This window comes from Polyodon spathula, chromosome 8, assembly GCF_017654505.1.
Source record: "Polyodon spathula isolate WHYD16114869_AA chromosome 8, ASM1765450v1, whole genome shotgun sequence".
NCBI classification, from domain to species: Eukaryota; Metazoa; Chordata; class Actinopteri; order Acipenseriformes; family Polyodontidae; genus Polyodon; species Polyodon spathula.
Genome location: NC_054541.1, coordinates 15,709,807 through 15,735,099, shown reverse-complemented (window position 1 = coordinate 15,735,099; position 25,293 = coordinate 15,709,807). Strand labels below are relative to the sequence as shown.

The following is a 25,293-nucleotide window of genomic DNA, read 5'->3' as shown; positions in this document are numbered from 1 at the left end:
TTTTTTTATGCTTCATGAAACTAAAAATCATGCTCTGTAGTGTGACAAGTTATAGTAAGTAGCCATGGCCTTGCCTCCTGCATCTAATAACACTGCCTATATAATGCGCGATCATCACGTTTGGATTGTGATGAAGTAAATGACACTCCCATTGCTCATGCATTATTTTGGTGGTTTACCATTTTCCGGCCTCAAACTGGCTTTGCGCTGGTCTGCTGGGCACGGAGCACCCTTTCTCTTTCTAGTCAAATCATGTGACAATGTGACCTTTGAACTCTGTCAGCCCCACCTACTCTTTAGAGTAGTTGGGACTTGCAGAGTTCAAAGGTCACACTGTCACTTGATTTGAATGAAACAAGGAAGGCAGTTGAGTCCCGGCACTTATGATTCTCCAGAGAAGCTCACAGCCAGGAAAAAGCAGATTTAGAGAACAACGGTAATAACTGAGTATGGGAGCCACAGAACTTGGAACCCTCAGGGGAAATGTAAAAAGGCAATTCAAATTAAATCTGGCTACTTACTCCTGAATCACCCGCTGGGTCACTGAGATAACAGAAATGTAATATATTTTTAACAAAGAGGTCCTGCTACACTAGTACACTGATATTGATATGGTACTACAAATGGTTCACAGGTGTGTGAAATAGGAAAAAAATAAATCACCATTACCAAAGTGGTATTTTTAGTACTGCTGCCAATGAAGCTGCCCTTGTGCTACCATTGGGTCTTAGTACAGATCCAATACATGGTCAGAATTTGGAAAGGTCAAACTACAATGAGAATAAGAGACAACACACTCCATTGGAGTGGCACAGTTTAGAACTAATTTTACATTCTATTTTTTTTGTTTGTTCTTCTTCTACAAATGCTGGACCTGTGTTTTAACTACTGGTAGCGAAAGCGAATGCCCAGCCAACAACTGCTTAGCATTTTGTCTGAATCTTTAGTTTGGCCTTTGTGCCCTGTCAATTTGTTCCGGTTTGCTTATTGTTATTTTCTCCCCCTGTGAGACTAACAAATATGCACCCGAGTGCTTAAACAACAGCTTCCTTGCCTCTGAGTCTCTTTCCTGCCGATAATGTCTTGGGCCACAGCGCTATCCTGCCACAAACCCCCAAGTCAATTGTTATCTATATGAATCAAGTGTTTGCGCTGCTGACAGGACAAAGGAAGGAGATGGTTTAGACATAGTTGAAACATCTATATTTAGCAAAGTGGAACAAAGTAAAGCAAAGTGGAACAAACAAGCAACTGAACACCCTATCTGAGTTCAGCCTGGGTTCCTGTTCAGGTAAATTAAGCCCAGCCACATGCTTTAAAAGAGCCAGCTCCTTTGTTCTGGGGAGGCAGTGCAGTTGTGCACTCGTCTCTGCACCTTGATAGCACAGCTTGGGTGCTAGTTTTGATTTGCGTTTTCTTTTTTGCCTGTTTGAATCTTTAGTGTATAAAAGTGCTGAACTGCAGTCTTCTGTCCCTGCTATTCCTGCCCCTGGGCAGCCTTGGCCCCAACGTTTAAAAGTGTCCTTACCATGAAGAAGCATGTCAAAGGCTACTAGGGTGCTTGCTTTCCTAAATGGTTAAACTTTAGGATTAAACACATGTGAACATTTACTTTAAGCAATAGCGCTGAAAGGGTTATAAAACACCCTGCAAAGATTACAAGAGTGCATTACGGTAGCTTTACTGAGTCCCACGTTGTCTGTATCTTAGCGTATATATTTGTAAACATATTGCCGACACTTTTTAATCACTCATCACAGCTCATAAATCAACTGGGAATACATTTATCAGCATTTACTCTGGAGCATTTGCCAGAAGCAAAAAACAACGTCTTCTAAGGATCGCAGAGCATCCAGATGATGCTCCATCCTGCAACAACGCTGGTTTTCTGTTCTCACAACATGCCACTCATTTAAATCGTCAGCATTGTTGCAGGAGGAAGCATGATAAACTGGGTACGCTGTGATGTGCAGAAAAAAAAATCTCTTTCGACTGGTGAACGCTCCCGATGAATAAACACTGGATATTAAATCAATAACCGGACACTATACAGTTACCACTGTAGAAACACTAAAGCCAGTTATCATTGTAGAAACACTAAGGCCAGTACTTCACATGCATATTTCTGGTAATGCTTAATGTTTGGATAAAGTTTAAACTCTAATCTATTGATACCTCTAAACTGTAGTAAACCATACTATAATGAAAATAAGCATAGTAAACCACATACAGCTGTGGTCAAAAGTTTGCATCATCTAGAATTTTAGGATTGAGACATAAGAAAATAAAAAAATTATATATATATATATATATATGAGCAGATATTTACATATTTTATTTAACATCATGTAATGAAAAAAACTACAAAGTGATATTGCAAAAGTCTGCCAGAAGCCATAATAGTAGTACAGTACAGTATTTCATGGTAGATTTTAAAATATCGCATTTTTCTATTTTTATCAGTATATGGAAAACTATAAAGCGGTATGCAATTCAATATGTTAACATAACATTATCCAGCAGGGTTCATTCAACTTGATGATGCAACATGAGTTAATTCTACAAGCAACACCATAGCCAGAACACACTGATCCGAAGCGCTACATCATTTCTATTGTATTGCAATGTTACAAAGGGGGGTACCTGCAGGTCTGATGCTGATGTCAGTATTATTAACTTTTCAGACTCTAGGAGGAGATTCATTACCTTTAGGAAGCTGTTTTTGGGTGGTACAATGTATTGTTTATATGGGAGATTTGGCTGCTTTTATATTTAACTACTTAATTTGCCAAAAACATAAATACCTAAAGCTATAGCATTCTTAAGTATATACTATCTAAATCAATGGATAATGAACCACTAACTTAAAATAATCAAAATGGGCTTTCAAAAGTATTTAACAAACCTTTCAAAAAACAGGCCCGTTTTGTGAATCGGGTCTATGAGAAGAAGGTACAGCAGTATCTGGTAACTACAATCTTTATAAATACCAATTGCTATGCCAATTAAAACACCAAATAATGTGAAATTCAGACAGTCAGCCGTTTTTGGGGTTAAACATGTTTTTGGCACCTTGTAATTTCTGGTTTACATATAAGAAGTTTAACAAATTCACAGAGCCTCACACCTACTGTCATACAAGGACAACCTACCGTTGTCCTTAAAACCTGCTGTTCACACCTACCTATTGTTATCACTGCGTATGCAAACTGTGTTGATTTTAATCTATGCCAGCTAACTTTAACAAGGTTACTTTTTTATTATTCCAAATGCAAACTGTATTAGATTTCATACAGGGGGTGTATAAAACATTTATTTTTTAAATGCATTTGTTCTTTGGTGAAGACATGTGGTGTTCTCTCAGTTCTCTCACATTTTGTATAAGTCTGCCTTAACATGCTGAGTTCAGGAGCTGCTCTTCAGTTCTTGATGACTGTCACAGACTTATGTACCACAGTCTAGATCGGCCAAAGAAAGAGCTTGCGCCATCTAGTGCTCTGCCACTTTTGATCAAATTTCCTTTTATTTTGGTGGCATTACACCAGCTGTGCACTAGATGGAGCTGTCACTTACTAATATAAATATACATTGGATGATCTAGCCTACAACTACAACTGAACACAAGCTCCTGAATTCAGGATTCAACAGACTTATCAACAGTTTAAAAAACACAATTTTTGAGTTATTGAAAATAGCCACTAGGAATGACTTCAAAACATAATTAAAAAAAGTCAGGGGAGGGTAACTAATTCAGAAGAAGTCATTTGTAGCTACTCACGCTTTACCTGCTATTACCAACCAGTAAACCCCAGCGCAGATTACCAATGAAATATAAAATGACAAGCACTATACAAATACCAGAAAGCCACCTGCATCTCTGGCTGTGTGTCGCACACTCACCTCACACCCTCGTTGAGGGTGTACAGTTCACTCTCTGGTAGCCCCTTCCTCTGGAACACAGAAATCACTCCATTGTGGATACTGAAAAAGAGGAGTTTATTATTAAAACGTTCAGAAATCCGAGATAGTGTTTTGTGTATAACACCTTGCTGTGGTCTAGATCCGTGGTAGTGTGGTCCAGTGGGCTTGTAACCAGAAGGTCACTGGTTCAAATCCCACCACTGCCACTGACTGAGTAAGTCACTTAACCTCTTTGTGCTCCATAGTGCGGATGAGATGTGAATTCACTGTCCTACTGTAAGTGACTCTGCATATAATGGACAGTTCACAGCCTACCTCTTAAGTGCTTTGTGATGGTGTTCCACTATGAAAGGCGCTATATAAAAATAAAGCTATTTTTATATATATATATATATATATATATATATATATATATATATATATATAAATTTTTACTCAACTTTGGCCCTCAAGATCCAATATGTTCACATACTTGTGGCAAGGCAGGGCCCTGCTTGTAAGTAGTGTTTGGTTTGTTTGGTGTTGGTGGTGGTTGGCAGGGATCGGGTTAATTCTTATCCCTGCCAAATACATGTGACATGGTATTTAAGGAGGGGAACATACTTAATTTGGGAGCTTGGTGTTTGGGTGAGTGTATCCAGCAGGTTAAACTGTGTTATTCTGTGGTAGTCACAATGTCCACCCTGACAGCACTGTTGGTATGTATTACTGGCTTTTTTTTTTTAAACCTTTTATTTTGGCCCTTGTGCCAGTTACTTTGTCCCTGTGCTTTTGTTGGTTGTGTTTGTGACTTGTTTTGTTTGACCTTTTTACTTTGAGCAGTGGTTTTTATTTTGTTTAATAAAGGCACGCTCCAGTGCTTAAACCACAGCTACTGTTTCCGAGTCTCAGTACCCCTCAGCCATTCTGCCACAATATTGTTTCAATATATTCTGTGGTTGTTTACTGTTTCATTGCTCTACTTCCTTTGTTCGAGGGGCGGGACGATTTAGAGCAGTGTTAGACTGGGGTGTGGACACCGTCCTCCCATATTTTTGTTGAAACAGAATTGAAACTCCATCTTCATTGTTATTTATCTTGAGTAGTAGAAATTACTATTATAAATCACTGAAGAAATTACTCCAGTGCAGTAGAAATATATTTGTGTTGCAAAAACACATTTAAACAAAATCTTTGGAAATTATACAAATTCATCTTTAAACCTTTTGAAATCTAAACAAAGTAGAGAGCCATTAATGTATGTAAAGGACAGTTTTAAATGTAATCAAATAGAGTTTAACTCTAGTAATGAACTGGAATGTATTGGGACAAACATAACACAATGATGTCGTTTATTATTATTGAGCTGTATAGACCACCTTCATCAAGTAATACTTTCTATGATAATTTACATAAGATGCTTAAGTGTGATCCCAGAAAAGTGATTATTCTTATGGGTGATTTCAACATTAACTGGATAGAAAAAATAAAATAAAAAGAAGTTAAAAGAAATTATGGAACAATTTGATTTGTGTCAGTTGATAAAAGGGCCTACTAGGATTCCAAATCCTACAAAAAAACAAATTGATCTAATATTTAGCAATACACCTGAGCGAAGTATAAAATCATATAATCTTGTAGCCACGCTCTCAGATCATAATATAACTTTGACTGGAAGAAAATTTACGAAAGGGAGATTTAATAATCTAGTGCAGAAGCAGCCAAAAAACTAGAATACCAGAAAAGGATTTGATTAGTTTAGAGACTGCACTTAAACAAACAGATTGGAGTGAATCTATAGCATGGGATCATTTGGAAATTTGTTGTGATAATTTCACGACAAATACAGTCTCAAATTGAAAAATGCTAATTTAAAACTAAATCAAGCAATAAAAATGATTTACCATGGTTTAATGATTCTTTATGGGAAATTACTGAAAAAAAGGGATCGAGCTCTGAAGACATTGTTAAAAACTAGAAGAGGTAGTGATATATATCTATGTGTGAATTAAGTGAATTAAGAAAAGCCAAAGCTAACTATTTTATATATAATATAAAGCCCTATAACTCATTTAATTAATGTATCTATGAAACATGGGAAATTCCCTAGTGCCTGAAAGTCTGCAGTAGTTATTTCAGTGTTCAAGTCTGGTGATAGTGAAAAGGTCAGTAACTACAGAGCCATTAGTTTACTCCCAGTTATTTAAAAAATTGCTGAGAAAATTGTGACCAGCTGACAGCCCATCTAGACACTGGATGTACTTCTTTACACCCAATGCAGTTTGGATTTAGAGCAAAGCACTCCACAGAAACGGCAAATTGTTATTTTTATTTTAGACGGTATACAAGCTCAGCTTGATAAAGGTGGAGTTGTTGGAGCTGTATTTCTGGACTTGAAGAAAGCTTTTGACACAGTTTATCATAATATCCTGCTGTCGAAGTTATCTAAATGTAATCTCTCTAACAAGGCCTTGAAATGGATGGAATCTTTTATTTTATGGCAAAGACGGGGTGTTGGAGTCAGCGATAATCAATCTACTTTTAGGAACTGCACACTGGAAGTCCCTCAGGGATCTGTTCTAGGACCATTATTATTTAGCTGTTATATTAAAGATCTTCCTGAAGTTTGTCCTGGAGTTAACACTCAAATGTTTGCTGGTACATGTAAGCGCCAAAAGTGGTCAAGAAGCTACTAGAAAATTGACTACTGTTCTGGAAGTGTCCTGATTATTCGTGCTTCAGTTTAAATGTGAGTAAAACCGTGGGATTGTGTTTCTCTAAAGTGAAATACAATACAGAATGAGTTTGATATTTTTTGTAAAATGGAAAAAGATTAGTATAGTTTCAGGATTTAAATATTTAGATGCCATAATGGACTTGTAACTTTCTTTTAGGAAACATCTACAAAAGGTTGTTAACTGTGAAATTCAATTTGGCAAACTTTAGGTTATTAGATAAACGTATCTGTTGCTGCTGCTAAACTGAATTTATCTCATTTGCACTGTCGTGTAACCGGTTGGTAACAAGCTGGGATGACTGCAATTAAGCCTCTGAATTAAAAAAAAATCTAGATAAAAAGCCGACAAGATATCATTATAGTTATATACTCAAGAAATATAACATGTTACGTTTTGATAATTCATAAATTACTCGTATGTATGTTTCGTTTACAAGTGTTTGAAGGATTTAGCTCCCCCACCATTAAAGAAGTTTTTAAAACCCTGCTCAGATGCTAATGATAGAATTACTAGAGTACCCATAAGAGGCGATTGCATATCTCCAAGACGACGTACTAAGTTTGCACAGACAGTTCTCTCAATTAAGGGTACCGTGTTTTGGAATTTACTGCCGGATAAAAGGTTCTTATAACTATAGCAGTTTTACAACTAAATTAAAGATTTGGGTAAAACAAAGACAAGTCTGTGATCATGAACTGTAGCTATGTATTTTTATTTTAATACAATGGCGATGTTTATAGCTTGGAATACAGTATGCTTTGTAATGATAATTATTAGTTATAATATCTCAAATATATCTAAGATAAAAACATTAATATTATAAGGTTTGGGTGGGTATTTATTAAGGGAATGAATTTTAGGTGTATTTATTAAGCTGAAAACAGTACTGGTATTTGGTAGCTGCTATATTTATAATTATAATACAGTATATGGGATTTACATGAGCTAATCTATTAATTTTGTTGTACTGTAATGTACTGTTTGTATGTGTTTGTTGTATATTATTATTATTATTGTTATTATTATTTATTATCTATTTATTTATTTATTTTTTTGGTTTTTTATGAACCCAGAGACTCCTGATGTAAATTAGCTTATCGCTAAGTGTGAGTATAACACATCTTGTGACTTGTCCTGAATGTTAAAAATTGTACACTGTCCCTATTAAATAAATTTGAAAAAAAAAAAAAAACCTAACAGTTGTGGTGGTAATTCAATTTGCCCAATTTTTTTACTCATTTTAGTCAAATCGAATTAAATCATCCTTGTGCATTAAGGTTATTTTTTCTACCTTAGAAGACAATGGGGTCCATTTCAGTGACCTAAACAGTGTTGGATATTAATATTGCTGGCATAAAATGTCTAACCCCATTTTCACTATATTTGTACTGCAGACAGTAATATTAAATTAAGATAAAAAAGTCCACATTAATTAGGAGACTATTACACATTTCAAGCATCTGCAAATGCCAAAAGGCTGAAATTGCGATCCATCCTTTTAATCACCAATCCAGCTTAGTTCTTCTATCACAGAACACTTTCAAAGCTCTTTAGCAGCAATTCCCCTGGATTTCATCAACCTCTTATACTTGTTTCAATGAGCCACTCAACCCGAGTTCAAAACCCTGCTGCTCCTAATACTGAGTTTCTGTGCTAATTCAGCCGACCCGTCCTGGCTGCCAATCTGAGCTGCCCCAGATTTTTTCTGACTCTTTCCCAAAGCGGAAGTACGTCACAACACTGACCGATCAAGTAAACATTGAATCCACATCCTGGGTGAGCAGGTTTCTCCATGCTTTAATATTCATGATCCTTAGGCTCCGAAGAATTGTTGGGATTATCGGAAGCAAAGCACTAGCGCCCATCCTTTCGGGTTTGCAAACAAATCAATGTGACCTTAGCCGCAAATCTTGCTGGAAAAGAGTCTTATCACTCAACTCTCTCAATGGGGGTTCAGGAGGAATGCGGAGAACCCAAATCAGCTCAGGATTGGCACATAATGAAAAAGCCAATACCTGCACAGACTGATTTTACATTTGATTAATCAGCTAGAACTAAACGGTTGCAGTGAAACGCTGACACACTCCTGCTAACTGTTGTTTTGAAACAGGATTTTACAACTCCCAAAACGAATCCCTGATCCCTTTAGTGAATTGGGTATTAAGCCACAATCCCAGTTCCTCACACGGTGAAACATTTCAAGTTTGTTTTCTGCATCACGCTCTCAAAGCACCTTTTCCCACAGTAGTACAGAGCTGTTGGGTTGCAGCTCCTTTATATAGTGCCTATTAAGCATGTTTATGTTTATACACACACACACACACACACACACACACACACACACACACACATCCATTGCAATTTTGCATACTGAAAGCTACAGGCTGTTCCTCTTCACAGCCCTATTGTAGTGGATGGAGGCTAACTAAGGGGGAGTATTAAAGAATCCTGACCTGTTCCAAGTGGCGTTGGCCCCGGCCCGTCTGTGCTGCGTTCCCCGTTCATCCAAGGCTGCCTTCTCGCTCTTGCTCAGGTCGCTGAGGCTGGTAGAAGTCATTAACTTCAACCTGTAGAGAGTCCTCATAGTGAGAAAGACAGGAAAGCACTCAGGCACTTGTCACAGACAATTTCTGTGTCAGCCAGCTGTACTGTTACAGAAACAAGAAGCTGAAAGAAGGTCCGTGCTCTGCTCTGAACAACACATGGCAGTCTGAGACATTTCACATCAGCAGCAGGGTTAATGTGTCACCAGCTGTTAAAACAGACTGCACACATTCAGTCAGCTCCAGATGCAGAATCAAGAAGAAGCTATTCTCAGAATGAACCACACACACGCACACATTCACATAGTCACACACACTCACAAACAGACATGCAGACACTCACACACTCACGCACACAAACGCACGCGCACACACACAAACGCACACACTCTCACACACACAGACATTTGTGTAGTTACTGTAATGTGACTCCAAAGTTCTGTAGTGACTGGAATGTCGGTTCTGTAACATACACATGCACACGCAAACGTACACGCACACATACGCCTACCCAGTGCCTAAAAAAAAAAAACTCCACAGAAACCACAGACCTTTTTTTTTCTGTCCTCCTCTCATCTAACTGTCCTACCAGAGGACCGTCCTCAAAATCAGATAAAAGCAACTCTTTGTTATTTCTGAACCTTGTAGTTCAGGAGAAGCATTTTTTAAATATTAAATAAATATATCATAGTACAAAAGCAAAAAAAAAAAAAGCCAAGTGAAGCTACATATTCTTTAAAAGAAGGAAAAACACCTTTTGTAGCAAGTCACAATAAGATAAAGAAGCTTGAAACCACAACTCTCCACTTTTCACTTCTCATCTGAAGAAGCTGATGAATATATTAATAAAAAGCTATCAACAGACTTGATCAATCTCTTGTACGTGGACCAGCAAAGCTACTCACTCACAACATTAGATACATTTTATTCCAAAAAAATCCCAGAAAACTACAGATTAAAAAACAATCTTTAGAAGAAACACATATGCCTGGACACCTGCAGTTGATCATAAACAGCTCGGATATACAAAGCCCACACAGGACATCATACTAGTTTGCATTTCTGTTATTTATTTATTAACTTGCTTTATATTTATACAAGAACAATTTGATACTGTAGATTTATCATCATCTGTGTTTAAAATATAACCATCTCTTGGTGCAAATTACACACAAAACAAGTTTATAAACACGACGTATGCTGTTTACATTATGTTTAATGACCAGAAGGTTCCCTTTTCCCATCAACTGTCTCACTGTCCTGACATCTTTCCCCAAAACTTAGGGTAGTTAAAGACAACATAAAATCACAGCCAGTTCAAAAAAGCTCCAAAATATTACAGTGTAATATTACATATTTCCTCAAGTGAGGACAGTGGCACATAATGGGTAAAGATTTTTCATATAGGTTACTATACTAAATGTAAAATGTTTGCAAAATGAGAAATTAAGAGTGAAAAATCACAATGCATAGGTAGTTAAACTCGACCATGAACTGGAAAAGGAAGGTCCAGTGGCTGAGAAGCAGCCAGAGGTTGTGAAAACAGTAAGTGGTAAAAGCACTACATTCAAATCAGAAGCATTGTACAGTTTAAAACTATTTTAATATGTGACTTGGATCTGAGCTTTTGGTCACTCTAACTTTGAGATATGGTGGTTTTTCATCAATGAGAAAGCTTTGGGTTTGCAGAATTTAATATTAACCCATGCATTTCCCCTCTGAGGTTACATTTAAAATAATGGCCACAAATTCCTTTGAATTCCAGTGAATTAGCAGCTATTACTGTGGCTTTCCACTTGAATTTATTCTGAGTTTGTGGCCATTTTTTTAAATTATCTGGCTACAAAAATCATTGCAAAATAAAACCATGGTTATCCAGATGTTCCTCCCATGCAATGCTGTGCAACTGTTATAAACTGTTTATTATTATTATTATTATTATTATTATTATTATTATTATTATTATTATTATTATTATTAATTTCTTAGCAGATGCCTTTACCCAGAGCGACTCATAGTTGTATACAAAAAATGCATATCAAGAATCACAGTACAATTAAGAGCAAGATCCAAAATACAATGACTTCAGTCCTAATAAGAGCAAATACAAAACACAGTATGATTTAGTATTGGGGCAATTCAAGAGCAGATCCTAGTGTTGATAGTTACTTCAGGGTTAGATACGAGTGCAAATGAAATACAAGATACTACAGGATTAAATACAGTAAACTAGGGAGCAGATAAGTGCAAGTTAAAGAGCATTAAAGGCAGAGTGCGATACTGTGATTTCATTATTCTTTTTGACATGTGTGGGCCTGAATGTATAACTTTATGATGACTGCATGCTATGATTTGTTGAATAAAATAAAATACAAAAAAAACAACATTTGTATATAGCAACAAAAATAGGAATAGACTCAAGATGTAAGGCCAAATTCACAAATCTTTAGGACTTAGTGAACAGAGCCTTCTGGTTTTTAGATTAATGACTCAGCACAGTTTGGATAAATAGTTTTGTAAATGAATGAACTCCTGCGCTCGGTAAAGGAACTTCAGCAAGGCCTGAGTGCAATTACAATGCGTTATTCACTACGCCTACGTGAACTTAGGTGTATGTGAGAATTTGCAGCATGCCGAGAAATCTTTCACGCCACCAATTGTAAACCAAGTTGATTTGATCATGTTATTTCTTGCTGCCTTCTCCTGCCGGGATCCCCTTAAAATGAGACGTATATCTGCAGGATTCTCTGTGCAATGATCATAAAAACATCTGAAGAGGGTGGTTTATCTGGGTGAAACTGTGTGAGTCTGCTGTTTAAAGGTCATGTCTTCTGTCTGGCTCAGAAGAGTCTGTGTGAAATGAATAATGTTTTATTCACAGATGACTGGTCTGTGATCTCAGCCAACATCAGCAATTAAGTCATTTAAACTGGGAACACACAAGATTCCTAACGTGTATCTGAGAAGATCTCTGACCACGGCAAAGTGGCACAGAATCACGGTTATCTCAACTAATTTCTTCTTCTTCTTCTTCTTCTTGTTTAGTGTATTATTTCTGTTTCAATCGTCACATCCTGGGGGCACAGAAGTTCAAACCACACCTGTGTCCTCAATAGAGCGCTCAAACACATCTTCTCTCTAAAGTGCAGCTGGTACACCAGAGTGTAACCATTAACCTGTTCCCCCCTGCAATACTGCACTCTGTTGGGGTTCCTACTCATGGGAGCATTGTGCTGCTGGTTTCAAACTCATTCAGGAGTCTTTGTTTTGCTACAGGAAGTGATACAGCAACCACTGGGGCTGGATAAATAGGTGAAAATAAAGTCTGGAAAATGAAGTTGTACAGTTAGCATGGGAAGCTCTTTGCTAATGCTGAGCTAATGTTTTACTCTTTAGCAGCTGCAATAATTGTCATTGTGAAGCCTCAACACTGCAGTGTGACGGAACTGTAATTGCAGCCATTTTTTTAAGTCGGATTTCACAGTCGACCATGGAATCAGCAGATGCGGTATTCATGTTGCATGGCAGAGCCTGCTCTACCGCTTTTGGAAGCACAAGGGTTAAAAGCAACTGGCTGAAAACTCACTCTGAAACCCACACACTTCACGTGGCACCCATTGCAGACATTTTTTAATGCATGCTAACACAAAAAGTGCTTACTTTGCACAAGACAAATAAATTGTGCAGGGTTTAGGATTATACTTTTACACAATGGGTTTCTTCAAAATACAAATATTTCAGTGATTATCGGAGCTTTACATTTGTTTCTAGATTCAGAGGTTGGATGTGGATGAATACTGTATGCCAAATAATGTTAACACTAGGGCCGTGCTGATGTTCCTATTTTTGGAGTAGCTGCCTTTAAGAAGCATTTTACGGCAGCTATTAAATAAATCAAAACACACCTCTTTATTACAGTGTTCATTTCAAAACAAGAAAAGTTGTCCTTCCCTCTCCTCTACAATTGAGTACCAATCAATGGCAATTCACTTCAGCACTGAGTGTTTTAAAAGCAGATTGGAAATAAAACAGGTGGAAATGTACGTTTTGTTTAAAGTTAGTTCTGTTGAGTTGGTAATTGGTTGGTAATTCACACTGGCGCTCCTACCTAGGTCCCAACCTGAGTCACAATCCCGCGTAGTATGAATCCACATACCTGGGCCGTACCTGGCTTGACCCGGGTTCGCAGCGACCCACCTTAGGATGTGGGTCAACACGCTATGACCCGGGTTGCATGACGGCCATTCGTAATCCGATTAAATAACAAACAGCCAGGCCCGAGTGCAGGTTTCACGCCCGCAAGGAACGTTTCTGTTTATTCTGTTTAGCCATATTCTTGTTGCTTGAGACGCACCATGAGCCAGATTGCAGCAGGGATGAAGAAACATTTGCTCTAATCAACATTTTGGCTGACGATTCAATCCAGAGAAGCGTCTGTAACAAGCTGCTTCCAGGAAATTGTGTACGTGTGGCTTCTGGCACCCAGGTAGTCCCTGCATTTTCAAAAATCAGTGTGAAATCGCACAGCCAACCCGCATGACACCAGATCGCGAGCTGGGTAGAACATGCCAGTGTGAAAGGGGCTTAGGTTTCAGACCAGTGCATGGCACACCAGGGGAGACTTGGGGTTTGATACAGCAAAGCTGCCTCCAACTAGGTATCCCGGTCTCCTGGAACCAGGTTTAAAGTTACTATTCCTGAAAAAAGTGGCTTTGTGTTCCCGCAGCTTTACGAAATTGTATTTCAATTGAGAATTACCGTTCTGTATCAAAGCTGACAGCAGCTCTGGCTCTGATGTTAGTTTTAATATTTCCGTGCTTTACCACTCCAATTAAAAGTTTACGATACATTAACATACAATGAAAGCCAGGTGGGTATATCACCCTGAAAACAGCCAGTGACTCTGTACAACATTCCGCTTTGTTTTCAAAAAGCAAGAAACTGGAATCCGGACTTCACTTTAATCTCCTTAATGTGGGAATGGCGTGACTGACTGCAGCTGTCTTGATTTAGGGCAGGGCTAGCATGGGTGCAAGCTCCTAACCATGGAAAATGGGAATGTCTATTATGAGGTTTCTCCTCTCAAAACAGGAATGAATTAAAGAACGGAACATTTTAGACAATGATTAACCTGAGCTAAGACCGGGAACCAGCCAAGATTGAACTTAAATCAAATCTTATATGCACATTTTATTTTGCAGGTTATACAATGACTGTCTGCAGGTTTTAATATCAATTTGCAGGTCTGACCTGTGACATTTACTTGTGAATAATGCTGTATGTAAACAGAATTAAATTATATATGGAAAAGACTGTCAATAAATATTGAATATGGAATAAATTGGCCAACACAGTATCTAGTATACTTACTACTACATAATCATGCATAGCATCCATAAGATACCTACTTGAATGCTTATTAGCTATTTTATATTAGTGCCAGAGGCATTTCTGAAAGAAGCCTGAGTTTGCTGCTAAGATTCTGTGAGTAGACATGACAGTGTTTTATTTGTACAGCATATTTAAATCAGTCGTGGTGAGAACAGTCTAGAAGGCTCTTAATTCTGCATGCCCTGCGCTCTCTGTAAAGACTGGCGAGATCTAGAAATACAACATTGCTCCCTTTGTGATGAATCCCCCTCATCCCTCCAGCATGGTGGCTGCTGGCCAGACTTAGCTAATACTTTCTTTATTGCCATGCTGGCAAAATGCCCTTTAATACTTGGAACGAAACCAAGCCTGATAAACTCACTGCTACGTTATTTAACAGCAGCCCCATCACTGTAAAGAGATTTGTTGCAATAATAATTCATTCATTCATTTCATTCTGCATGCAGTCTGCAGTACTTTGACGCTACCCGCTCAAATTCAAAGGGTTACAATCCTAACAAAGCTATGGCTAGCAGCAATGAACCTGCTGTCTCTGAAACTAACTGGTTATATTCCAGTTAGCCTGGAGCTTGCAATTGTATAAAACACAACTCGCAGGACTACTGCTTGCCATGGATACAACATGGAACAGGAAGAATCTGGTCCAATGCTGTGATGGGGTGCATATAACCACTCCCATCTGCAACAAGTTACTCTCCTGAGGGAGCTAGTTAGGGAAAGGCAATGACCCGGTGTCAGGCTACATTTGAGAAATACATTGTGAAGGGGGTTGCACATCAGAGCCTAATATACAGTACCAGTCAAAAGTTTGAGTACGCCTGCTTGAAACCAGGTTTTTCATGATTATCTATGCTTTTAACTGTATAAACATGTCTATAAACACTTAATATTTCATTATATGACACGTAGAGTTATATAAACTGATAATGGTTCAATTAAATAGAAGAGGGTTGGAACAAAGACCAGGAGTGGAAGGCACAACTTTGTCTTCTTGACTTAGAAGTTGATTTGACCAACCTATACTCTGCCGGGATAAGCCTCTGAATGATTTTTAGAGCACTTTACAGCACCCCTTATAAAAGTTCCCCACAGTAAAAGCATAGCATAATGTAAAGCTTGGTAAAGCACAGGCAAACATTGTAAATTATAGCGAGGTATGGTAAAGCACATTAAAAACCATGGACAACTGTGGTAATCTATGGTAAATGCATAGTATAACCACTGGAAAACCATGGTAAAACTGCAAAAATATTGTGCATAATTACTGTGGTAAACTTTTATAAAGGACAGAATCGCATCTATCCTCAGTGCTGTAAAATGCTCTAATAAAATCCATCTGTGCCTCATCCCCCACATGGAACAGCTTGGTCCAGTCAACCCCTTTGCTTCCTGCTGTTCTACTAAACTTTTAATTAACCCGCAACAGACCAACTAAGATGCAACACTTAATTCCCTGAATAATCCATTTCTCTCCTGGCTATTGCCCTTGCAGTCTTTATACAGTAAGCTACAATTAACATCTTCATTGAGCTGCATAGGGATGCAAAAGCAGTACCTATGATGAATCATTAATCAAAGTAGTCTATTTAACTTCCATGTCCTCGTATTGTCTTTTCTTTACCAGCTCTTGACTTCTCATTAGATGTAATAAGGTAGTGCAGCACCTAATAAAAGACAGTAATTCAATTAGCACAATGCAGAGGGACACACAATACGATTTCATCAAGCCTCTTGTGCATTTGGTGGAGTTGAGAATTTCTCAAGATTAACTAGGACAGCCCGGATATAGTGCTGGAAAAAAGAAGCCAAATTAACAGGCTCAAGGACTAGCCAGGCACAGAAATATGCTTATATAGCCACGTATTATTAAAAACCCCAAGAGAGGAAATAATTATGAATTCAGAATTCAGTATACAGAATGGGTGTAGACCTGATAAAACTGTGTTGACAAATGGAGGGTTTGGAATTACACTTAAAAAGGTTTGCCATGGTTAAACAGCAGTCAGTTTTCCCTTGCTTTTCTTATATACTATATTATATTACCATAGTTTATCATGCTTTACCACACCCTGCTGGGCTTCACATTCTTTCATGATGCTTTACTACACGTTGCTTTGCTTTTAAAACTGTGATTTTTTTATAAGGGCAAACAAGACCTGTTCTGAGGTACAATGGATAGTATTCATGTCTGCACCATTGGGTTTGTCAGTCTAAGATATTATTTTCATCCATTATATTGAATAATGTAAGTATAATGTAAGTATTGTTATGGCACAGCACCGCTGTCCCCTGCTAACGACAGAGCCATTGTCTTTCTTTCACTAGCACCAAAAACTGCCTAACAAAAAACATTAAGAAAAAAAAGACCTTTTCAGTTTGTGTTCTGTTTCTCCTGCGATAAGCAGAGCTTGGAGAAGTTGTGTATAACCACCTGCTTCTGCCAGTATTAGCAACAGCACGGCTATTAACCAGTGCTCAGATTCTTCCAAAACTCATCTCACTGTGTGTTTCTGCTCTTTGTCATTTCTCTGACTTGGGAATTAAAACAGCAGCAATGGCGCCCTCTGCTGTCTGATAATAAACAAATAGGATTTTGGAACGTCACAACAAACAAAAAGGTGTAAAGAATCACCTACATCTTCTGCATATTGGACCCTCAGCTTGTCTCTTTTCTAAATTTCTTTTTTAAAAATGCTGTTGTAACCTCCAGTTAGGGGTAGAATGACTACTAAATCTGATCATGTGTTCAGTTCTATTTGTGAACATACAGTTTCATGACATTTTGCTGTTTGTTCACTATATTTTAAAACTGCTTGTTTAATATATATATATATATATATATATATATATATATATATATATATATATATATATATATATATATATATATATTATACACACATACTTACACACACACACTACCATCCAAAAGTCTTAGACATGTTGCATTTTTCTACTCTGATGCATTATGAGTATCAACAGTTTACTCAGGTGTCATTGTCCATCAAATCAACTTGAAATCAGGACTTAAAGGATGTGTTGCAATAAGAATACCTCTGTTAAGAAAGGGGAACAAGACTAAAAGGCTAAAATATGCACAAGAACACAGAAATTGGACTGTGGAACAATGGGAAAGGGTGCTTTGGACTGTTGATGGGTGGACAACGACACCTGTACCTTCTGCCAGTTCTGTTGTCAATTCAACACTTGTCTTCTTTATATTCCTTAAGGATATTATCTTCAAGTATTGCTCATCCTTGTTATCCAGCTTTTTGGGTCTTCCAGTCCTGGGCCTGTCAATTACAGAGGATGTTTCTGTGTGCTTATTGATTATACCGTGTAACATTTTTTTTTGTTGTTGTTCCTGGGTAGTAAGTGTTATTTCCTAATTGCTTATGCCTCAAAAGTATAGAAAATGGATATTATTCCCCACAAACTTTGCTTTTGTGACCAGGGCAGTGATATTTCAAAATATCACAATTTCCAACGAGAAAACTGGCAAATGCGTGTCTTTTCGTTCACATAAAGTCAGAAAAAAACAACATATGAATCCAAATTAACATGTATTTATACTAAAGTAATACAAAAATGACTACAAAAGATTTAGAAGTGAGTAGTTTTTCGAGATTTACGATTATGCTGTATTTAGTGCTTCTGTGTACAACAATGGAAGGGGGTGGGGGGGTACAGGATGGTTGCTGCGATACACAGGTGCAGGAAAACACATTTCAGTGTCAACTGAGTGTCAAAGCACAGAAGCACACTAAATTCAATGAACTACTGGAAAAGACTCACAACTAGCCAATATATCATGCAACAAACCATGCGTGCACACTTTAGGGTCGACCCCAAATTCCGCATTCCCTCCTGTCCAATTACGTTGCTGACACGACTTCTTGTTACAATGCTATCGTGTAGGGTAAAGCAGGTTCGTTTTATATGGCCTTTAATTGCACGAGGTGTTGCTCTTATCTTATATTCGATGTCATCATGTTGCAACAAATAAACCGACGGAACGCCGGTCAAAGTAATGCTTTAATTAAAAAAAAAAAGCAGGTAAGTTTGAGAGCGCTTCGGCGTGACACGAAGGCTGGCTGAAAAAGCAGACGTGTAGAAAATAACAGGGTACTCCAGAGACACCGTCTGCCCCTGTGTACTCAATATCAACAAAGCACTTACAACGGTCGGAATCAGTTTCTGTATAATCCAAGGCAGTTTTAAAAAAATATATTCTATATTTTGTTTATATCATACGTCCGCACAATTAATAGTACATATGTTTGTGCATCCTTATCTGTGCAATTTGAGCAGAACTCCCCGGTTGGACATAACAAATATTAGAAGGCCGTTTTGAGCTTATTGTGTAAAAAAAGTAGCACTGTCTCTTTAAATTATCAGACGTCTCCGTGTAAATTCAGCCCCAAGTAGAACAAAAGACGTTGTCTGCCTGTGTCTGTGTGGTGCAGTTCAGTACATTTTTGTTAAACAATCAAAGAAAACGTACACAATTAAGCAAAGGTTAACCCGAACGGTCACTCCAATTAATATTATCTCGAGCATAAACAGAATGTCAAACACGTTCCAATCTCAGCAGTAAAATAGCACAGAGGAGAGTGACCTACCGTTTCTTCTTTCTTACAGCGTCTGCGAAAGGCGACAGGACTGGATGTCAGCGGCAGTCATGAGGTACAAACAATTGGAAAAGGACACCGAACATAATACACTGCTTAAAAACGCACGATCGGCCAATGGGTTATTATTATGGAATCGGAAAGTCATAACGACCCAGTCTTGATCATGTCCAGACCGAACCGAGTCGTTTCCAATATCTGCGTTGAAGGATCTTTTATTCCGATTTCTTTTCTTTCTTTTTTTTCTTTTTAATTCTTGTTTTGTTTCGCCTTGTCAGTCAGTGCCAGCCACTGTCTCAGTGTGCGTGTGTGTCTGCTGGAAGGTACTGTACCAAACCAGAAACGCACTGTGCAGCCTTTTACTACCGCTGGAGATCTGCCAGACCCCGAGTTCAGGCTACATCCGCCTCTACAAAAACATGCATGGCTACTTTTGTTTCATTTACCAGAAAATGGGACAGGCGCTGAATAGCTAAAGAGCATTGTTTAGATTCAATAATTTGGCCCTGGAAACTTTTTTTTTGTTTTAACTCAACAAGCATTGACATAGCAAAGAACAGTTTGTGTTTGTCAGTCGTTTGGCTGTTTGAGAATGACCAGAAAACAGTTTTTTTTCCCCTAAATAATTTCAGTGAACTCAGGGTTTTTACAGTAGATACTGGAAAAGACTCTTGGAGTCCATCCTATTAATGTTTCCGTAGTTTAGCTGTATTTGAAATGCTAATCAACATTAACCATTTACTTTGTAGTCATTTGTTTTCTGTAACTATTTAATATATGAAAAACTTAAATTTAATCAAAGGGTTATGTTATATTAAGAGGGAAATCTTGATTTTAAAAGTGGGGCTTTAAAAAATTAGTGCACTAATGTCCTCAATTATGTTAATTATGAGATTTTATTGAAACAATACATGGAAGTTAGGGGTAGAAATTGACAAAAAAAGACTCCAGTGAGTCAGCTCTTTTAAGGTCCTTGTGTATAAATCAATATTTTGTGATGTTTTCAATGTGAAAGCACCTGCCAACCGACCTCTGATGTCTTGCCCATCATGACTGAAACCGATTTTCAACAGGTTTTTATATTACAGAAAGCATGCTCGGCATTCTTTTGCATAATTAACCCATCACGCAGGGACAGGCTAACCCATTTGTACAAAAGTGTGGGTTACATGGTGTAAGTGTTTCCAATATTTTGTCCCACCTCGACTGGCCTGGGAACTGCAAAGCAATTCAGAGGCAGGGCTGCAGTGAGGTGGTTCAGTTTTATGACTTTTATGGCAGAAGTATGTTCCATAGCACCAGTTTGCTTGAAAAGGCTTTAAGCTTGTCTGAACAATGGGTTAAACAAAATAAATGCCCAAGCTGTATGAAATGTGAAATACTTAACTATTTTCTAAGTGTTGCGTTTGAAATGTGTACTGTAAGCACCTAACTGTTGAAATGATTGCTGAGTAATAAAATGGTGTTGCTTTTCTGTTGAATTTTTCTGTGGTTTTGTTGGTGAATCAACCATTGTCTGTGGATTCATAGCACAAACTGTGGATGTGTTAATCAACAATACAGCTGCACCACACTACCCTTCTCTTAAAACCACACATCCACATTTTAATTAGAATGAACTAATTGTGTTTCATAATGTCAAATGAAACCTGCTGAATATACGCTAACATATTGAATTACATACTGCTTTGTAGTTTTCCATATACTTAACAAAAAACTGAGAAAAATTTACATTTTGAAATCTAACATGAAATACTGTACTACTATTATGGCTTCCGGTAGACTTTTGCAATACCGTTTTGTAGTTTCTTTGATTACATGATGTTAAATAAAAGATCTAAATTATATTCATACCGTTTTCTTTTTTAATGTCTCACTCTTAAAATTCTATGTGATGCAAAACCTTTCGGCCATAGCTGTTATCCGCTAGCCACAGAGGTAAATTGAAAATTAGAGCTATCACTATGATGAAACTGTTGATAATTATAACATAAACTAACATTATTAAACAGAATAGTGTAGTCAGAATTAGCAATCAAATGTTTAACCACAATCAGATAAGCGGTTCTCCAGATCGATGGAAAAATGTAACACGGCCACCCGCCTCCACTATATCCCCTTCTCAGGGGATTTCATCCCTGGCGCATGACAAAGAGGACAGAGGCTACACATAGAAAAGGATGGCACGGTATTCTCTATGCCCTGTTCACGATGCCATACCCACTGTGTTATCTTCCTACTACTGTAAGTCTCCAATCACATTTAGCTGAGAAGACTTGTGGCAAGACAGCTGGGTTGCTGGGAAATAGGAGGTAGGTGGTTAATGTCTTGGGGGGGGGAGGGGGGGGCTTGCTAAAAAGATTCCTTCATGACACAGAAGCTTAAGAACTGGAAGTGAATAGGAAATCCACTAGTTGAGTTAGATTATTGTGGTTGTGATACAATCATGCAGCTTTTTGAAGAGACTGCAGGAGTTCAATAAACGCAGCTAGAGGTAATAATCAGCTATTGATCAATTAAACATTGATCTATCAGTTCCCTATTGCCTTGGTTTCCTATATGGATCCCCATGTCTTGCATTCTTTTAGGATTACAAGCCACTTGAGGGCTATGGTAAGCATTCAGAACTGTTTTTAAAAATCTTTGAGATTGTGACGAGAGGTTTTTGTTTTTTTCTCCTTTCTTGAGCAATTATCCAGTGGCTTAGCACTGCGCCCTCTAAAAGGGAGGCCCCACTTCAGGATCCTTCCCCCTAACCCGGTCAGCGATTGTGCTGTAGCTCACCCTGTTTCCACACACAGTGGTAAGGTCATGCACTTGGCTCCCACTCCCTGGCTTGCCACACAGTCACGAATCCTCACACTGGTACACAGCGAGCAGAACAAAGCACAGCACAAACAAAAGATCAAACCAAGCACAAAGGGCCCCTTTTTAAAGACAGGTGGCAGGGGTTAATTGATAATCAATTATTCAATCAACACCTGGCCACCTGCTGCACACTGGGTTTCAATTAGGCAGGGGGGGAAGTTTAAGCCATATGTAGCACATGCTTTGTTTTTTTTTGTTCTAAAATTGTAATACATTTTATTTTTAAAACCAAAGTAAAACATGCATTTACAGAGGCAGGCCTCACTCTGCCGCAGGCCCCCAGTATATTTCAATATGATGATAATAAGCTGGTGTGATATTAACCAGAGTGATATTCAGCAGCTTTGACGGTAGATATGTATTACCGGCACGTGCTTCAGTTGTATTCGAAAGCTTTGTGAAGAGCAAACACTTTTTTTGTTTTTGTTTGAAGCAGCTCAATAATAAAATGTTCTCAATGCATTGATTATTACCCATCTGATATTCCATTAGGGAATTGGTTTGCCTGTCTGCTTGTGAATCTGTGCCTGTGTCTCCAGGACGTGTGACGTTACTCTCGCATTCAGCTTCCCTTCAGGACACTAAACGCAGACCAGAGTGCCCCTCATACAAGCTTGATTCCTACAGTAAAAACAAAGCACAGTGCAGTAAAGCACAGTGAAAGCATAGGGCAGCATTATAAAATACAGCGAGGTATGGTAAAGCATATTAATAATCAGGGCAAACCAGAGTAAACTATGATAAATATAAAGTATAGCCGTGGGCAGAGTATGGAAAAACTGCAAAAATACCATGGTAAACATTTGTAAGGGCTGAGTTGGCTGGCCCTACAATCTGTAGACTTTGCTATGCTAAGGATTCCTAATTTGTATCCAGTCTGTGTATATCACACAGCCAGCCTGTCTATATCACTTAGCCATGTTTAGAAAGATGGTTGTAACAGCTGGGGGTTCAGGGTTAAAGAACTTTAAATACCAACACACCACATTCTCAATTCAAAACGCTGTAGAACTGTGACGAGAGGTTTCCTGACTGAGGACCCCAGTGGTGTAGTGGTAAATAAAAAAATTAGTAAATGCCTGTTTGGTGGAGTTGAACAGATAAACATGAACAGATACATTGTCATCAGCCAACCAGAGCTCCACCATACTGTTATTTCCACTCTCAGTTGCTGTTCATGTTAAAAGTCAAACCTGACGGTGCACTTCACTGAACGGTTCTGTGAGAGTTCATTAGCAGACTAGGATCACGGCTGCTAACACCGCCCTGCAGGTTCAGTGTGCCTAACAACAGAACATTAACAAAACATAAACAACCAATCACAGAACACTCACATGCGCACGCACACACACACACACACACACACACACACACACACACACACACACACACACACACACACACACATACAGAACACACAGTCCAGTTGCAACGCCCCCCCTGCTCACGCCTGCTTGTAGCAACACAACACAGACTCTCACTGTTAAAATATCTTGTCTTTAACCCAGGATTTGCATGTCACAGGAGCGTAGAAGTGGGTAAACTCTTTATCCCTCTGTATACGCTTGGCTTCACGTCTATTGGGAATCAAGGCAAGAAGGACAAAGCTGGCGTCAAGGTACTTAGTGTTACATTGAACAAACATGTAAATAAACTGAACCTTGCTTAGACAGGGGTAAGGAATCTGGGGGAGAATATATCCCTATGCACTGCGGGACCCTGAAGCCATATTGCCTGCCCCCGGGGGTTCTTGTCCCCCAGTTTGGGAGCCACTGCTGTTAAAGATGATTTTATCTAAATATGTGTTTACCTAGGTCCATATTTTCAAAACGTTTTCTCCCGTCCTAAATTAACTCCATTGTTTTTAAAAGAGGTAAAACGAGCAGGGAAGCAGCACGACTGCCTCTTTAAAAATATGCTTCGGATTTTAATGAACAATCCATTTCAGAAGTTCAGTACACTAAATATGATTCATTTACTAACAATATTGAATGACTGGGTGGAGCCTTTGTTCTCTGTTTTACCCAAAACATGATATCATGGAGAGGTGACTGCCAAGACTAATACAATATTTAATGTTGTGTTGTCCTTGGCAGTCCTTAGAAGGGAAATTGTCATACCGACAACAGACTCCCCATCCCCAGCTATACTGTTTTCCTAGAAAAAGGAAAACATTTCAGAGGACCATTTACTTGTGAGATGTCTTGCTCATTGATGTTTAGCATATGTTTTAAAAACGATTATCTATTCAGAGATACCAGGGTGTTTAGTAAGTAAGGGGTCTGAGTGAGGAAACAATCCCCACCCCAAGACTTGTTGTAAATCATTTGTTGTTTCCAGACTTTTAAATAGTACTGTATTTCAAGTTCTGAAATACAATTTTTGAAATAAAAAATTCCAAAGAATGGAAAGAATAGAAAGACTCTTAGCTGGCTACAGGAAACGTTTGGAAGCAGTTATCTGCCAAAGGAGGTGTTACCAAGTACTAAGTGACAGGGTACCCAAACTTTTGTAGCGCCATGTTCACTTTTGTTTATTATTTTGAATCTGTAATAAATGCAAATAAATAGTAATCCTGTATTAAAATTTGCAGAAAGGTGTCATTTTTAACTTTGTACCATACAGAGGTCAGGTCAGCTTCTGTTCACTGAAAGATTCATTGTAACATACATTTTTTCCAAGGGTGCCCAAACTTTTGCATACAACTGTAGGTAACAAGCTCAGGTGAGTCTTATTAAACTCATAGTAAAACCAGGAATGGATCAATCTGCTATGCAATGGGAGTCTCATTATTTCCATCCCTGAAGTAGAATCTAGAATCAGAATCTAGATGTGTATGGAGTCCTCATGCTTACATTTTAACACATGCCCATGGTAGCACACTGTACACAGCACGACAGCTGACAACAGACTAGATATTTTTTTAATCAGCCGCCTCGTTGTGTTTTCTTGTGAGATACTAATGATTTGTAAAAGAAAATGACGCTGTTGCTATTTAAGATTTGTAAGAAAATGACCTGGAAATAACACTGCCAGCATATCAGGCATAGCAGTGCAGATCTTTATTTTGAGAGCCTGTGTAAGCTCCATCAAGGCCTTACCAGGTACTTTTGCCTGCTGGATCCGTGGCTATACAGAGCAGTCCATGTACAGACACGCTGACCTGTGCTCGTGCAAAAAAAAAAAAAAAATTATTTATAAAGTTTATTTATTTATTTATTT

General features: G+C 38.2%; 1 protein-coding gene across 4 annotated transcripts in view; it reads right to left on the bottom strand.

The window, feature by feature from the left end:
• Positions 1–19,781, bottom strand: part of LOC121319512 (proline-rich protein 5-like) — a 41,262-nt gene extending 21,481 nt beyond the window's left edge. Inside the window, exons 1-3 of one of the 4 annotated variants that reach the window (XM_041257011.1) lie at positions 19,195–19,781; positions 9,092–9,217; positions 3,901–3,981 (exon numbers count right to left, since the gene is read on the bottom strand). In XM_041257011.1, coding sequence (XP_041112945.1) covers positions 3,901–3,981; positions 9,092–9,195 — 185 coding nt within the window. In that variant the 5' untranslated portion in view covers positions 9,196–9,217; positions 19,195–19,781. Of the gene's footprint in view, positions 1–3,900; positions 3,982–9,091; positions 9,223–17,749; positions 17,792–19,194 lie in introns of those variants that run through there. The other 3 variants (XM_041257010.1, XM_041257012.1, XM_041257009.1) reach the window with 3 other exon arrangements.
• Between the last annotated feature and the right edge of the window lie 5,512 nt (positions 19,782–25,293).